This window comes from Macaca thibetana, chromosome 4 (genome assembly GCF_024542745.1).
Source record: "Macaca thibetana thibetana isolate TM-01 chromosome 4, ASM2454274v1, whole genome shotgun sequence".
In the NCBI taxonomy this organism is placed as follows: domain Eukaryota; kingdom Metazoa; phylum Chordata; class Mammalia; order Primates; family Cercopithecidae; genus Macaca; species Macaca thibetana.
In genome coordinates, this window is record NC_065581.1 from 73305445 (window position 1) to 73323664 (window position 18220).

At 37.1% G+C, this 18220-nt stretch overlaps 3 protein-coding genes across 5 annotated transcripts in view; all 3 read right to left on the minus strand.

Moving 5' to 3' along the window:
* Positions 1–10949, minus strand: part of IMPG1 (interphotoreceptor matrix proteoglycan 1) — a 146106-nt gene extending 135157 nt beyond the window's left edge. For both annotated transcript variants that reach the window (XM_050786503.1, XM_050786502.1), the window contains exon 1: positions 10701–10949. In XM_050786503.1, coding sequence (XP_050642460.1) covers positions 10701–10767 — 67 coding nt within the window. In that variant the 5' untranslated portion in view covers positions 10768–10949. The remainder of the gene's footprint in view (positions 1–10700) is intronic.
* Positions 1–18220, minus strand: part of COL12A1 (collagen type XII alpha 1 chain) — a 1021934-nt gene that overhangs the window by 974565 nt on the left and 29149 nt on the right. The window lies entirely within an intron of this gene.
* LOC126952142 (cytochrome c oxidase subunit 7A2, mitochondrial) overlaps positions 1–18220 on the minus strand; it is a 1153643-nt gene that overhangs the window by 814011 nt on the left and 321412 nt on the right. The gene's annotated exons all lie outside the window — the stretch shown is intronic.

The window sequence follows — 18220 nt, forward strand, 5'->3', positions numbered from 1 at the left end:
TACCAAAAGGCTGACATAAAATTTTTGTGTGGAGAACTGCAATTTTACAAAAATTAAATACACATACCTATAAAAAGTAGCGCTAGCATAGGTTGTATTTGGATGGAACTATTGGCAATTTTCATCTCTTTAATTTTTCAAAACTGTGCATCTTTTAAAATGAAACTGTTGAATTTAACTAAACACCCAATCATTATGCTTAGCAGCTAGTTGTGTTGAATTGAACCTTTCTTTTCTCTCCCCAAACCATTTTCTATGTAAATATACTCATGGTGGTTAATTTGTTACAAATAAGAAACCAGTTGGCTGAGGTAAAACTTTAATATAGACCTCGATAATTAAAGATTAACATATATTCACAGATCTAACAGATCTAAGATTCTTATGAAATAAAATGCCTTTAATGAGTAACAAGTTAGGTTTTTTTTTTTTCTTCCTCCAATATGGCTAACTGGAGACATTGGATGCCAGTTCTCCTTAGAAAGAAGACTCGCGGTGACTCACGCTTGTAATTCCAGCACTTTGGGAGGCCGAGGTGGGTGGATCATTTGAGGTCAGGAGTTTGCGACCAGCCTGGCCAACATGGTGAAACCCCACCTCTACTGAAAATACAAAAATTAGCCAGGCATGGTGGCAGGCACCTGTAGTCCCAGCTACTTGGGAGGCTGAGGCAGGAGAATCGCTTGAACCCAGGAGGAAGAAGTTGTAGTGAGCTGAGATGGCACCACTGTGCTCCAGCCTGGGTGACAGAGTGAGACTCCATCTCAAAATAAAATAAATAAATAAATAAATAAATAAATAAATAAATAAATAAAATAAGAAAGAAAAAGAAAGAAGACTCAAAGTCACAGTTGAATAATTTTACATAGACTTTCAAGAGGAAAGTGCTGGAGCCTAGTGGAGAACTCACCAGAAGTAACTAGGGCACAGGAAAAGAAGGAAGCAAGAGGCTGTCAGAGATGAAACCCAGAGGGGCTTTATTTCATGAAAAGGATTTGTGGGAGTGTTTTGTTTCTCCTTGCCCTGGTGGCAGATCCTTGGTATCTGAAATGTCAGAGAGCTCCTCTGTCCTCATGAACACAAACACTGGTGTGGGCAATGATCTGGGGACTTCTTGAGGGCATTGCACCAGTATACCAGCATGTACAGGGTTGCTTGTCCTCCTCCTCTACCCAAACTGCAGTGGCAGGCACAATTTTCGGGCTACATCCATTAAATGACTGAGTTCTGCCCAGGAAATCTCAGCCCTTGTGTTTTCACATTGCCAATCCCAGCATCTGCTCAAATTGCAGCAGACACATAGGGCTGGGTGATTCCAAGGGAGCTGCAGTATTCCTCTTGTTCCAGCCCTCATGGAGTGCTGCTCCTAAAGGAAAAGAGAGTGCAGTGCACTAAGGGAACACCTCTTTGGACAAAGGAGCCCGAAGTGTGTTCTTTCTGGTGCTCAAGAGCTTCCCACTTATGGACTGAGAGTAACTGCACTGCTTCCAGAGGAGATGTGGGTGTTGTGTTCAGCCCTATGGGGAAGAGTATGGTTCTACCCCAGCAGCCAGGCAGCCTTAGTGCTCAGGCACAGGAGTGGAGAAGGGGACTACTCATCTCCCTATCCCACCCACTGTTGTGGCTACAGTTGTGGCTGCTCCTCCTGAAGGTTACAGCATGTGTAACCTTGCTAAAATGAAGGACAGACATTCTAGGGGTAGAATGGAGGACAGCCATTCTAGGGCTATTAGAGATGACTAGAATAAACTCCCAGAATGGAGGACAGCCATTCTATGGCTGTTAGGAATTACAGCATCCCTGCTGGCTGTGTGCCTACCAGACTGGGGCTTGCAGGAAAGGTGAGGTGCTCCCGTTCTCTACACAGAGTGGCAGTGTTCCTGTTGCATAGAACAGGGCTGAGGGAGGAGGTTTTGTTTTTTTTTTTTTTTTTTTTTTTTGAGACGCAGTCTCGCTCTGTCACCCAGGCTGGAGTGCAGTGGCCGGATCTCAGCTCACTGCAAGCTCCGCCTCCCGGGTTCACGCCATTCTCCAGCCTCAGCCTCCCGAGTAGCTGGGACTACAGGCGCCTGCCACCTCGCCCGGCTAAGTTTTTGTATTTTTAGTAGAGACGGGGTTTCACTGTGTTAGCCAGGATGGTCTCGATCTCCTGACCTCGTGATCTGCCCGTCTCGGCCTCCCAAAGTGCTGGGATTACAGGCTTGAGCCACCGTGCCCGGCCGAGGGAGGAGGTTGTGCACCATAGATATTTTAGTGGAGAGCCATGGGGCAACCTTTTTTTTTTATGGCTGTTGGCTGAATTGGAGCTTGGAGATAGGCAGTGGTGTCTGTCCAATCTTAGTGTCCTGAGAGCTGAGACAGGAATGTGACAGGGAAGAAGACTGTGTTTCTGCCTGTCCAGACCATGTAGATGCGGCAGCTCCCTCTCGTCCTTGGGGAGACCTCAGCACATTTCACCAGGAGCTTCTCTTGCCACCAGTTAGGGCTTATTTGTGCGTGCCATTGGGGTATCCAAGGCTGGGCTTGGCAGTCCAGCTCCACACAGCATTGTCTCTCACTTAGGTGCTGAGGGAGCTCAGGTCACCATGCATTCCTAGATCAGCCTGTTGCCTGGGATAATGGAGACCCTCTCCTGGTAAACAAAGATCAAGCACATACCTATCAGCTTCTGCTTCAGCTGGCTCTTACCAGTAAGTAAGTACTACCTGCTGGCCTGGAGATGGAACTGCACAACCTAATACACAATCTGCTGACACAAGTGCACAGTGCTGGCTTCCTGAGACCTCAGCCATATTGGCACCATAGGAGACATGAACTTGCTCATATGCCTAGTACAAAGGCTACCTATAACTAAGGAACTCATATAGAGTCATTGCCACTGAAAGCACCCAGAACCAAAGCCAAAAGACTATTTTTCCCCTTCAGGATGTAACTAGAATATATATACAACATACATTATAGTTACATCCTGATGGGGAAAAAATCCTGTCCAATGCAAATAAATTCAAAAACAAAAGAAGAGGTAGTTTATGCAGGTAGGAAGAAGCTCTGTGAAACCATTGTGAAAAAACAAAGGGTTACAGGATCCCCAAAAGATCACACTAGCTCTCCCACAAAGGATCTTAACCAAAATGAAATCTTTGAAATACCAGATAAAGAAGTCAAAATATTGATTTTAAAGAAGCTCAATGAGCTTTTAGAGAAAGTTGAAAACAAATGCAAAGAAATCAGAAAAACAATTCAAGATATGAATAAGAAATTTACTAAAGAGATAGATATTTAAAATAAAAAAACCTGGTAGAATGTCTGGAAATAAATATTCATTGAAGGAATTACAAAATGCTGTAAAAAATTTTAACAATAGACAAGACCAAGTGAAAGAAAGAATATCAGAGCTTAAAGGCAGGTTTTTGAATTAACCCAGTCAGACAAGAATAAAAAATTTTAGACCGGGCACGGTGGCTCAAGCCTGTAATACCAGCACTTTGGGAGGCCGAGACAGGTGGATCATGAGGTCAGGAGATCGAGACCATCCTGGCTAACACGGTGAAACCCCGTCTCTACTAAAAACTACAAAAAAAAAAAAAAAAAAAAAAAACTAGCCGGGCAAGGTGGCGGTCACCTGTAGTCCCAGCTACTCGGGAGGCTGAGGCAGGAGAATGGCATAAACCCGGGAGGCGGAGCTTGCAGTGAGCTGAGATCCAGCCACTGCACTCCAGCCTGGGCAACAGAGTGAGACTCTGTCTCAAAAAAAAAATTTTTTTTAAAAAGGACAAAGCCTTCATGAAGTAGGAGATTACATAAAACATCCAAACCTATACATAATAGGTATTTCAGAGGGATAATAAGAAGTAAAAAGATTGGAAAATATAATTTAGGAAACTGAGGAAAATTTCCCTAATTTTACTAGAAATTTAGACATCCAGATATAAGAGGCTCAGAGAACTCCAGAAACATATGTCGCAAAGTAGACTTCACAGAGCTATGTAGTCATCAGATTATCCAAAGTCAGTGTGAAGAAAAAAAATCCTAAAATCAGCAAAAGAAAAGCCTCTAATCACCTATAAGGGAAATTTCATAGTATTAGCAGCAGACTTCTCAGCAGAAACCTTAAAACACAAGAGACTGAGGTCCTATTTTCAGATTGCATAAAGAAAAACTGTCAACTATAAAATCTGTACCCTGTCAAACTAAGTTTCATAAATGAAGGAGAAATAAAATCTTTCCCAGACAAGCAAATGCTAAGAAAATGTGTCACCTCTAGACCACCCCTACAAGAAATGCTCAAGGGAATTTTAAATATGGAAATGAAAAAACAGTATTTGCCATCATAAAAACAAACATAAATATAATACTCACAGGTGTTATAAAAGTACACAATTGAGACTACAGAGCAACTAGGTAACAGTTAACAGTATAACAGAAAGAAAACTTCACATATTACTATTTACCTTGAATGTAAATAAATTAAATGCTCCACTTAAAAGATAAAAATTGGTGAAATGGATGAAAAATCAAGGTCCAATGATATGCTGCTTACAAAAAACTCACCTAATTGGTAAAACACTCATAGACTGAAGCTAAAGGGGTAGAAAAAAATTCCATGTAAACAGAAACCAAAAGTGGGAAGGAGTAGCTAGACTTATACAAAATAAAACAGACACTAAATCAACAGAGGGAAAAAGAGACAAAGCAGGTCATTACATAATGATAATGGGATCAACTCAACAAGAAAATGTAACATTTCTAACTATATATGCACTCAAAACCAGAATGATAAGACAAATTCTACTAGACCTAACAAAAGAGATAGGCAGCAATACAATAATATTGGGGGCCTTTAACATTCCACTGGCAACACTAGAGAGCTCACTGACACAGAAAATCAACAAAGAAACAGTGGACTTAAATAGTATTGTATACCAAATGGACCTAACAGACATTTATGGAACATTCTACTTAACAACTGCAGAACATACATTCTTCTCATTAGTGCATGGAACATTTTCCAAGTAAAAACATATATCAGGCCACAAAACAAGAATCAATAAATTTAAATAAATTGAAATTATATCAAATATCTTCTCAGAGCATAGTGGAATAAAACTAGAAATCAATCCCAAGAGGAACTCAAAACAATGTAAGTACATGGAAATGAAACAACCTACTCCTGAGTGATCTCTGGGTCAATGACAAAATTATATGGAAGTTAAAAAAATTGAAACTAATGAAAATAGAGACACAACATACCTCTGGGATACAGCCAAAGCAGTGCTAAGAGAGAAGTTTATAGTGTTTTATGCTTACATGAAAAGATAGAAAGATCACAAATTAACAACCTAATGTCACACCTCAAGGAACTAGAAAAACAGAAACAAATCACACCCAAAGGTAGAAGTAAATAAATAACAAACATCAAAGGAGAACGAATTGAAAGGGAGACTAAAAAAAAAAAAAGCATCAATGAAATGAAAAGTTTATTCTTCAAAAAGGTAAAGAATATTGAAAGACTGCTAGCTAGATTAACCAATAAAAAAGTGAGAAAATTCATATAAGCACAATCAGAAATGAAAAAGGCAACATTACTGCTGATATGACAAAAATACAAAAGATCATCAGAAACTTCTGTGAACATCTCTACCTTCACAAACTCGAAAACTGAGAGGAAATGAATAGATTCCTGGAGACATACAACTTCTCAAGGTTGAACCAGGAAGAAATAGAAATCCTGAATAGAACAATAATGAATAGTTAGGTTAAATCAGTAATAAAAAAAAAGAGCCCAGAACCAGGTAGATTTACAGCTGATTTCTACCAGACATACAAAAAAGAATGGATAAGATTGGGTACTAAGCTTACTGAAACTATTTCAAAAAATCAAGGAGGAGGGAATCCTTAGCTCATTCTATGAAGCCAGTGTCACCCTGATACCAAAGCCAGGCAAGGACACAACAAAAAAAGAAAACTAAAGACCAATATCCCTGATTAACATAGATGCAAAAATCCTCAACAAAATACAAACAAATCGAATCCAACAGCACAAGAAAAAGACAATAACCATAATCAGATGAGCTTTATTCCAGGGATGCAAAGATGGTTCAGCATATAGAAATCAATAAATGTGATTCACCACATAAACAGGATTAAAAACAAAAACTATATGATCATCTTTATAGATGCAGAAAAAGCATTTGATTAAATATGGCATCACTTCACAATAAAAGCCCTCAAGAAACTAGACATAGAAGGAATATACCTCAAAATAATTAAAGCTGTATATGACAAACCCACAGCTAACATCATATCGAATGGGGGAATATTTGAAAGCATACCCCTAAGAACTGGAACAAGACAAGGATGCCCACTTTAACCACTCCTATTCAACATAGTACTGGAAGTTCTAGCCAGAGTAATCAGGCGAAAAAAAAATAAAAGGAATCCAAATAGGAAAAGAAGGAGTCAAATTATCTGTTTGCCGCTGATGATATGATCTTATACATAGAAAACCCTAAAGACTCCTCCAAAAGACTCCTAGATTTGATAGATGAACTCAGTAAATATTTGGGATACAAAATCAGCACATAATATCAGTAGCATTTCTATACACCAACAATGATCAACAAGGAGAGTTACAGAACACTGCTGAAAGAAATCAGAGGTGACACAAACAAATGGAAAATTGTTTGATGGTCATGGATTGGAAGAATTAATATTGTTAAAATGGCCATGCTTTTTTTTTTTGGAGACAGAGTCTTGCCCTGTCACCCAGGCTGGAGCGCAGTGACGTGATAGCTTACTGCAACTTCCACCCCTGTTGAGTTCAAGTGATTTTCTTGCCTCAGTCTCCCAAATAGCTGGGATTATAGGCACCCACCACCATGCCTGACTAATTTTTGTATTTTTAGTAGAGATGGGGTTTCACCGTGTTGGCCAGGCTGGTCTTGAACTCCTGACCTCAAGTGACCCACCCACCTCAGCCTCCCAAAGTTCTGGGATTACAGGCGTGAGCCAACACACCAGGAAATGGCCATACTTCTTAATCTCCGAATTCAATGCAATCCTATCAAAATATCAATGTTATTTTTCACAGAATTAAAAAAAGCAATACTAATATTCATATGGAACCAAAAAAGAGCTCAAATAGAATAAATAATAAAAGAACAAAGCTAGAGGCATCACATTCATATTATACTTCAAGGCTATAGTAATCAAAACAGCATAGCACTGATATAAAAATATATATATAGAATGGAACAGAGTAGAGAACCCACATACCTACAACCAGTTCATCTTTGACATAGTCAACAAAAACACACACTGGGGAAAGAAGATACTATTCAATAAATGGTACTGGGAAAATTGGATAGCCATATGCAGAAGAATTAAACTGGACCAATATCCCTCACTGTATATAAAAATTAGCTCAAGATAGATAAAAGACTTAAACATGAGACCTTAAAACTCTAAACATTATAAATGGAAACCTAGGAAAGACTCTTCTGGACATTAGCCAGCACAAATAATTTGTTACTGAGGCCTCAAAAGCAAATGCAACAAAACCAAAAATAGACAAATGGGACTTAATTAAAGTAAAATGCTTGTGCACAGTAAAAGAAATATTCAACAGAGTGAATAGACGTCACACAAAATGGAAGAAAATATTTGCAAATTATGTACCTAACAAAGGGCTAATATCCAGAATCTATAAGGAATGCAAACAACTCAATAAGAAAAAACTAAATAACTCCATCAAGAAGTGGTCAAAGAAGATTTCTTAAATAACTTAAAACAGAGCTACCATTTGACCCAGAAATCCCATTACTGGGTATATATCCAAAAGAAAATAAATCATTCTACCAAAAAGACGCATACACTTGCAAGCTCATCACAGCACTATTCACAACAGCAAGGACATGGAATCAACCTAGGTGCCCATCATTGGTGGATCAAAAAATAAATGTGATATATATATATATATATACACCATAAAACACTTTGCAGCCATTAAAAAAACCCCAAAAATGAAATCATGTCCTTTGTAACAACATGAATAAAGCTGGAGACCATTATCCTAAGTAAATTAATGCAGGAACAGAAAACCCAATACTGCATGTTCTCACTTATAAGCGGGAGCTGTTAACACTGGGTCCCCATGGACATAAAGATGGCAACCATAGACACTTGGAACTACTAGAGGGAACAGCGCAAGAAGGAGACAAGGGTTGAAGGACTTTTTCTTCAGTACTGTGCTAAGTACCTGCATGATGAGGTCAATTGTACCCCAAAACTCAGCATCATGCAATATACCTATGTAACTAACCTGCATATGTATGCCCTGTATCTAAAATAAAAGGTAAAATTATTTTAAAAAATTAACAAAGAACATGAACAGATATTTTGCAAAAGGAGACATACAAATGACCAATAAGCATATGAAAGAAAGCTCAATGTCACTAATCTCAGAGGAGTGCAAATTAAAACCACACTGAGATACTATCTCACATCAGTCAGAATGGCTAATTTTCAAAAGTCAAAAAATAACAGACGTGGAGAAAAGTAAATGCTTATGCACTGTTGGCAGAAATGTAAATTAGTATGACCTCTATGGAAAATAATATGGAGATTTACCTAAGAACCAAAAATAGAACTACCCTTTGATCCAGCAATCCCCTGCTGGGTATCTACCCAAAGGGAAAGAAATCATTATATCAGAAAGATACCTGCATTTTAATATTTATTGCAGCAGTATTCCCAATAGCAAAGATGTGGAATCAACCCTAGTGAACATTAACTAATGAATGAATAAAGAAAATAACCATTTTCTTTATTGGTTATATATCAATGGAATGCTACTCAACCAAAAAATGAATGAAATAATGGCTTTTGTAGCAACCTGGATGGAACTGGAGGCCACTCTCTTAAGTGAAATAACTAAGAAATAGAAAGTCAAGTATCATATGGTCTCATTTATAAGTGGGAGCTAAATAATGTGTACACAAGAAAGACATAAGAGAGTGGAACAATAGACACTGGGTACTCAAAAAGATGGGAGAGTGGAAGGGGAATGAGGGATGAAAAATTACCTAATGAGTACAATGTACCCTATTCAGGTGATGGTTACACTAAAGCCCAGATTTCTCCAGTATGCAATATACGGGTGTAACAAAACTACACTTGTACTCCCTAAATCTATATTAAAAAAAAAAAACAAGTAACATGTTAGGATTTTTTGTTACGCAATTATCGGACATTGTTTCCTAGAAGTAAGCATATAACAAATGGCAGTTTTTTTGATAAGTTTATTTCATTTCACTTCCTATATATGTAATATATTATATATATTAAATTATATGTATATGTAATACATTAGAATGTATATATAATTATACATAATTATATAACATATATAATTAATGTTATATATAAATAATTATATAACATAATTATAAATGTTACATATAAATAATTATATATAATTATATATATTTGGAATTGTTTATAATAGCTGATATGTAATATATGAAAATAGAAAAAATAGTTAAATTAACAGTATTAATGTAACAAAAAATGTAACACAGCTGAATTGCTTGATCAAGTCTATGAAATAGTCAAATTAGTTTACTTCATCAGATTCAGTTCAGAATATACCAAAATCTCATTATTTCTAATTAAAATGATTTTATAAATGTAATTGATAATTTAATGAAAAAGTGAATAAACTTTTGCTTCTTTCACTATTGTTTATACGTGACAAAACACGAAGAAATTTTTTCCAGAAATTTTTTTTCTCCCTCCAAATGCAACCACTGAGAAGTTTCATATAAAATAACTGATGGAATCACAGTTATTTTGTGACTTACACATGCAATGACTATTAATTTTACTTTTTCATGGATATTCCAAACTAATACTTTAGTTAAAGTGTTTATCATCTTGAAGCTATGTCATCCTTAAAGAAAACCTTAACCTTATTGACTTCAAATGTCTTAAAAAGATTGAGTATATTATAATAGTTAGGCTTATCCTTATATAAAAAAGTCACATTTTCTCCAACAGGATTTTTTTTTCTTTTTTTAAATACATTTTTCTTAAAACATCCTGTTTGTGGCTTATTTTAATTTCATATTCAGATGCAGATTTGCCATAAGAACATACACTGCCTAGTTCTTTTATGCGTACAACTTCAAAAACAACCAAATTTTGAAGTTGGTTTTCATCATAAACCCTGAAGATGAAGAATACTTGCTATTTTGTAAGGGAAAGCAACTCATGATTTCATTGTGAGAAGGTAAGAAACACTTTTTTTTGGTCTGGCCATAAATGACTTAAAACATTAATTTTACCTTTAGGTTTTATTTATTGAGTTTTGGTGGATAAATGGAGTCAGTTTCATGGATCTACTAATGTTATTTGCATTAATAATAGGAATTTTCAATGAATGTTTTAGAACAGCAAATAGGATGCATTCATCTCTCCTATTATGTTAGTATTCACTGCACTTAAGATCATGTAGTAAATATCAAATCAAGTGAAAATCATTTCTGATAATTAATTATTCAATCAAGCAGGCAATATTTATTCAAGGCCTACTATATACTAGCTTGTGAGATAAATTGGTGGCCTTGTTGGCTCTAAATATTCACTTCTGTAAGTAGATTTTATAAATAAGCAATTTAAAAATAAACATTTACGTAACTTACCTTCGGTTCCTTGAACTTGGAGAAAAATCCAAAAAACAAAAATAGCTCTCCTAGTTTCCAAATACATTCTGGCTTTTGAGCATTGGTAATTCTGATAACAATCAGAACAACCTCAAATCTCATTAAAAAGCAACAGAAATGTGAAAAATAATTAAATACTGGTACCAGATGATAGAGGATAACCTTCTCGGTTTACCTTTGTGAGGATGTTAATTTATGAAGAACAGGTAGCAGTGTCTGTTTCTGGAATAATCTGCTTGTCTTTCCCTTAGGTGTAATCTCTGCTTAAGGGCCAGCTGGAGGAACCTTTATCTCATTAACCTTCTGGAGGAGCATCTGTCAGCCTAGCTCCAGGACCCTAGATGCCGTTATAAACAAGAGTCTACAGACCACTTTTTTCTTAGTTATTCACCTGTTACAGTGACACAGAGAGCCAGGGGAAGTCCTGCCAAACAGAGAATGAGGCTGACAGTTAGGTTCAGATGTTTTCTAAAATGACATGTACAAGAAACATCCATTAAAAGAGCTTAATTGCTATCCCTGAAAGGATATGGTTATGCAATTTGTATTAGTCTCCGCAGGTAGCGAAGCTGTCTCCATTCTCTTCTGTGTTCTGCTTTATAAATTGCTTTTGATTTGGAATTACATACAGGTGGCTTTTTTGTTTTAACTCTGGTTTTAATGTTTAAAATCTGTACACACTGAGTTTAAGGAGTCAAATACTTTTTTTCTACAAAGTTTGTAAGAAAAAAATTGTGCCTTTCTTCTACCCATGACTTATTTCAAAGGGGAGCCATTTTTACTTCATCAAGCTAATTCTTCTAGTAGTCTCATTTGCACTTCTAAATAACATGCCTCTATTATATTTTGGAGGTTTTCACTTTTAGGTATTATCAAATAATGGATGTTGAGAATAACTTTACTTCCACACATACCCTTTCCACTCACCATAAACATCTTTCCATCTTTCTGCATCAGTATTATTGTAATTTTAGTTTTTGAATGTTTGGTTTCATATTATTTTGACTGTATACATGCTGCATATTGTGGAGCCATGAAACACACTGCAATTACTACTGTATATTGAGCTCTTTCTTGTGTTGTGGATAGACATTGTTCTTAGAAATGTCCATAGATTATTCATAGATTACTCAATATGACAATATAAGTACTATTAATATTATGTCTTTTAAATTTGAGGAGAATAAAGCATATGTGGCAGAGCCAGGACTTGAACCTAAAGAGCCTGGTTCAAAAGCCTACACTATTTTGTTTTTTTGTTTGAGCTGGGGGTCTCACTCTGTCACCCAGGTTGGAGTGCAACGGCGTGGTCATGACTCATTGGCTCATTTCAGCCTCAACTTCCCTGGGGTCAGGTGATCCTCCCACCTTAGCCTCCTGAGTATCTGGGACTGTAGGTAGATGCCACCACACCTGGCTGATTTTTTGTAGTTTTTGTAAAGATGGGGTTTCACCATATTGCCCAGGCGGCTGGTCTCGAACTTCTGGTCTCAAGTGATCCAGCATCCTTGGCCTCCTAAAGTGCTGGGATTATAGGCATGAGCCACAGCACCTTACCAAGAGCCTACACCCTTCACTACTATCCTTCTATGATACTTTTTGCAATTGTCTCATTTAAAAAATAAAAAAACCCCTTTTCTTAGTTTCTAAATACAAAATAATAAATTATCCCCAAATGTTACCCTGGATATGTAAATCTCTTCACATAGTTAAATACTTCAAGTAGTCTGTCTTTCCCAGGGCTTTCTAACCCTCTCCAGTCTGTATTATTTAATTTCTTGTCATTGTTCACAGCAGTCATCTGGGGATTACCCTTCGCAATCATTCTGAGGATTCCTTCAACCTCTCTCTGGTGTTGGATCCTGTGATTTCTGGATCCTGTATTGTCTTCTTTCTTAACTTAATCTCTTGTTTTAGCAGACCACATGCTCTAGTACATTACTGAAAGTTTGTGGTAGATAAATTTAAAATCTTACATGTTTGAAAATGGTTTCCATCTACCCTCATATTTGGTTGATAGTTTGGCTGGATATAGAATTCTAGGTTGCAAACAACATTCATTTAGATACTGAAAATGTCAGCTGCAGAAAGTCTAAAACTTTATTACTGTTGTCTTCTTTCTCATGGTTTGTTGTGGTTTCATACTTTAAAAAATTCTTTAAACATTATTTTCTTGGGGTATCCAGAGGTGGTCAGAGGTAATGGATTTTTAGCTCTTACCTTCAACTACAGATTATTTTGGTAATATTTAAAGAAAATTACCATCAATTAGCATATAATCCTACTTATAACAATGTATCTGAAAATGAGAAATGAACTAGGTGAAAGATGAATAGATTTTTTCTTGATTATATGTAGAAAAAATGATATGAGAATGCAATAGACTAGATACATATTTATACATAAATATTTCTAAAATACATTCATGTCAGCTGAAGAAATACTTCTCTTTTGGTTTGCTATATAGTTCTATGTTATACTTACATTTATAACCCTGTTGTGAAATATCTCTTCTTTCTCTAGGAAAGAAACCAACAATTTCAAGTTCTGAAAACGATTTTCTCTTAATAGTCTTCTTAATGAAACGTGTTGCTTAAAGAAAAGTATAGGATAGACTAATTTGTGTTCAAGAAGGTATCCTCTATCATAGATATGAATATAAAAGCATTTATTTTCTTTTAAAATAATAAATACTTAAAAGTTTCTCTTGATGGAAGTACCTTATGCATTTTTCCCACTTTTGATGAAAAATCTGGGTAACTAATGTTGATAACTCCCACTTAGGAAGCAAACGAGAATGATAAGCATTCATAATTCCCAAGACAATGCTTTCTGGGACCATCAAGTTGTTCTCTAATTACTGTTGCGTTTAATTATGGGTCACTGTTAATTAATCCAGAAGTGCTTCTTCAAGGTGTCAACTATAATTGTATATTCTTAAAGAGATAAGCTTTCCCCTGTATTTTCTGGCAGAATTTCAGTGGTACATTTAAACTGTACAAGGTAGGGTGGAAAAGGCAGTATATCTTTGCAGATATATTCCTTCATCTGAAATCAGTAGATATAAATAATAAGTTTTATATTGTTTTTTGTTTTTTTTTTTTTTTTTGAGACGGAGTCTCGCTCTGCCGCCCAGGCTGGAGTGCAGTGGCCGGATCTCATCTCACTGCAAGCTCCGCCTCCCGGGTTCACGCCATTCTCCTGCCTCAGCCTCCCGAGTAGCTGGGACTACAGGCGCCTGCCACCTCGCCCGGCTAGTTTTTTGTATTTTTTTAGTAGAGACGGGGTTTCACCGTGTTAGCCAGGATGGTCTCGATCTCCTGACCTCGTGATCCGCCCGTCTCAGCCTCCCAAACTGCTGGGATTACAGGCTTGAGCCACCGCGCCCGGCCTATAAGTTTTATATTAATCCATTTCACACTGCTATAAAGAACTACCTGAGATTGGGTAATTTATGAAGAAAAAAAGTTTGACTAACAGGCATGCTTAACAGAAAGCATGACTCCGGGGTCTTAGACAACTTACAATCATGGCGGAAGGGGAAGCAACACACGTCTTCTTATGGTGGCAGGAGAGAGACAGGAAGGGGGGCAGTGCCAGACTTTTAAACCATCAGATCTTGTGAGAATTCACTCGCTGTCATGAGAACAGCACGGGGGAAACTGCCCCCATGATCCAATCACTTCCCACAGGGTCCCTCCCCTGGAATGTGGGGATTACAATTTAAGATGAGATTTGGGTGGAGACACAGAGCAAACCATATCATGTTTACCAAAATGAATCAGTTAATATCACAAAGAAATGATTCCTTTTGTTAATCGAAATAGACACATTTTTTTGAGTTCCTATTAAATATAAAACACTCAATTAAGTGCTTTATATGCATAGTATGACATTTTCCCAGCACCCCCATGAGGCAAGTACTATTTTTTTAAATTAAATTTTATTAGAGATTTTTTATTTTTTTGTAGAAATGGGGTCTCACTCTGTTGCCCAAAGTGGCCTCAAACTCCTGGATTCAAGTGCTGCTCCTGTCTTGGCCTCACAAAGTGTTGGGATTACAAGTGTGAGCCACTGCACCCAGCTTGCAAGTACTATTTTTATTTACATCTCACAGATGAGAAAACTGAGGGTTAGAAATGGTGAGTACATTATTCAATTATGCAACTAACAAAACTGAAGCAGGTTTTCCACCCAAGATCGCTCTACTTTCAAAGCCTATGTTCTTTCCATTGCTCCTCACTATGTTCCCTCTATAGGGAAAACATGCTGAGAAAGCAACTGATACTGGACAAATTAACAACACTGAACAGAAGAGAAGCCATTGAAAAGGCAGGGTCCTATGAAAAGCTCACTGTTTACATTGATCTTTTCCTTCACATTACATCTACTAATTTAAACTTAGGTAAGGTGACTACCTAGGAATCTAGAAAATTTCTGTGTCTGGAATGGTGTAGTCTTTTCTTTGGTAGTAGGACTAATGTCCTCTTACTGTTTCTAGGTTTCTCTTTGCTATATTATTGGCTGTTTATTTGTCTCTCCACTCCAGGCAGGCACAGGGGACTCTTGAAACATTTCTATCACCATTAAAATGTGTCAGGAGTAGCTGAACTTCTCCTAGAAGGAACCACTACTAGGAGGGGCAGTTAGGCACTGCCGTATGTATGAAATCTGTAATCTGGAAGGAATAGGTTCTATTGGTTATGAAAAAACCCTAATGTCCTCACCTGTATTTCTGGATGTTGTGAAGAAATGCCTTTGTTGTTAATAGAAGATACACTCTGTGTAACTCAGAGAGTTTTCCCTTCATTATTATAACTTAGAAATTAGGGATATAATACACAGAAACACAAGGGTAACATTAACTGGGATGTCATCTAAGGTAGGCTTCCATCCCTTGAGTCTACCCTCTGGATCCATCTCACTTTGGCTGTCAGCTAAAAACTACAGGATTAAACAAAAAGGGATTCCTCAGACATAATGAGGGAGAAGGAAGGGATGGAACCTACCAAAAGCTGACTGCACTAGAGCAAGAATGAAGAGAAGCAACCATAGGGCCTCAAGATGACAGTTTTAGTGAGGATGAGATAGATAGCAACCCAGGCACAGAGGTCCTACATCCTCATCCACACTCATTATTTTCTTAGAGACCTCTTTAATGAATCCCAGTGTGGGAAGGGTTGAATAATCCCATCCTCTTGTGGAGAAAAAGCAGGTCAGCCTTCCTCTGAGGGCTCTTAATGTAGGGTTCTTTCCTGTCTTTCTTCCTTGCCTCTCTCCAACTTCTTGGTAATAAATACAGCAAACACAGAATAAACTGATCTAGTCCATTGGTAAACATAATCAGAAGCCACACACTAGAAAAGCACACAAGCAGGTAACTTTTTTTTTTTTAAATCATAAATGTGTCAATCTGCATGTATTTTGAAATGCAGACTTTTCAAAAATAATTAGCCACAACTGCTAAGAGAATCCACATGTTTGGTCTCAGCAAGTTACATATATTCCCTTCTATATGTGGTTGCAGAAGTCATGATAAATGTTGCACATTCTAAGAGCAGAGTGACTTGAATTGAGAGACATTAAAACCCAGTTTAAATGATGCTGCTGAAATATCTTTGTGGCTTGCATTCCTGCAGTGTTTATTGCCTGAGCACTTAGGTACACGGCAAGGAAGAGTGGAGAGTCAGCAGAGTCAAGGGCTGAAAAGAGAATCAAGATTAGTGCTGAGGAAACTCTGCTTAAACTGTGATAAGGAGGAATCTGTGACCTTTGGGAGGCCATTTCAGTAGTAGCTTAGTGGGGAAGGAAGTCAGCTTGCAGTGCATTAGAGAGTAATTGGATGGTGAAAAAGAGACACTGAGTGAGAATTCTCTTTAGAGAAGTTTTTTTTTAAAGGATTGTATAGAGGCAGAGCAAGAGGCATGGTGGAAGTATGTAGCACAGTTAAGGGAGGAAGAGAGTGAAAGAGATCGAGTTCAAGATCTGCTAGTGCAAGATTGTGTCTGCTTAACAAGCATTCGCTTAAAAAGAAGTTCCTGAATTGCTTCACTTTGTAGGACTCAAAAAAGTGTTAGAGCATGAAACACATAGACATATGCTCTGTAGGAGCATACAATCTAAAAGTGATACAATGCATATAAAGAAAATGAAATGGGGTTACCAGTTCAGTACCTTTCAATGTGATGCCGCACAAAAAATGCTAGCCAAAACACTAATCATAATAAATATTTTTGAGTTTTAAGCCCTTTAGATGTCTTTAATTTCTGTATTAACCATATTAGGTGATTACTATTGTCATGTTGCATATGAGGACATTAGAGCTTAGGGAGGCTAAGGAAGTTCTCACCATGTCATAGCTAATAAGTGATTTAAGCACAGTCACTGATCACAAGTTAGAATCCTACACTTATTAACTATCAGTAAAAATGAGAGAAATTTGTTACCTCGAGTCTCAAACAGAAATTCAGCAAAGAAGCCACACTCCAAACATGGTTACTACAATCTTCAATGACTTTTAATTCAGATTAACACCAGAGTTTTAAATACTAGCATAATGAAGGATAGAGTTGGACATTCATTGGTGAGATCAGTGGCTTGTTAATTAGATCATGGAAATGGGCATGTACTAAGTGATATTAACAATAGTTAAAATGTGTGAATTGGTTAAAATATTTTAGAAAGATTTCCTGTTCTGACATGAGTCTATTGTGTTACTCTTCATTTTTAGGATGAAGTTGGAAGCTTGTTCCTTCAAGAGTCCTGTTGCCTAGTCATATCTTTGGAGGAGGATGAAAATGAGGTCACTTAAATTTGCCCCTAGACTGTCTTGCATTTGTACCAAAGAAAGCTCATGTAAGGCATGGTTGGAAGGACTTCAATCCTTTTTTGAAACCAAAGTGGGATTTCATTGAACTTACAGAACAGGCTTTAATAATAGTTTGCATGTGTGGAAGATTTTGGTTTGATTCTTTCTTTTACTGAAACCTGATAAGAAGGTTGTAGGAGAGTAGCTACCTCTAAACCACTTTCAACTATTAGTGCCCATGTAACATTCTAAACAAACTATCTGTATTCACCTAAATTGGCCTAGATCAATTTAACACATAACTTTGTGAGTTTTCTCTATAAGTTAACTTCCCAGTTTACAAAAAACCATTCCTCTCCTTCTTCTTAATATTACCATCCTGATGATTACCTGCCCAGACTTCACCTATCTCATACTAGTCAGAATGGCTATTAGTAAAAAGTCAAAAACAACAATGCTGGTGAGGCTGTGGAGAAATGGTAACACTTATACACTGTTGATGGGGATGCAACTTAGTTCAGTCACTGTGGAAATCAGTTTGGAGATTTTTCAAAGACCTTAAAACAGAACTACTATTTGACCCAGCAGTCCCATTGCTGGAGTTTATATCCAAAAGAAAATAAATCATTTTACCAAAAAGATACATGCACTTGAAAGTTCATCACAGCATGGCAAAGACATGGAATCACCC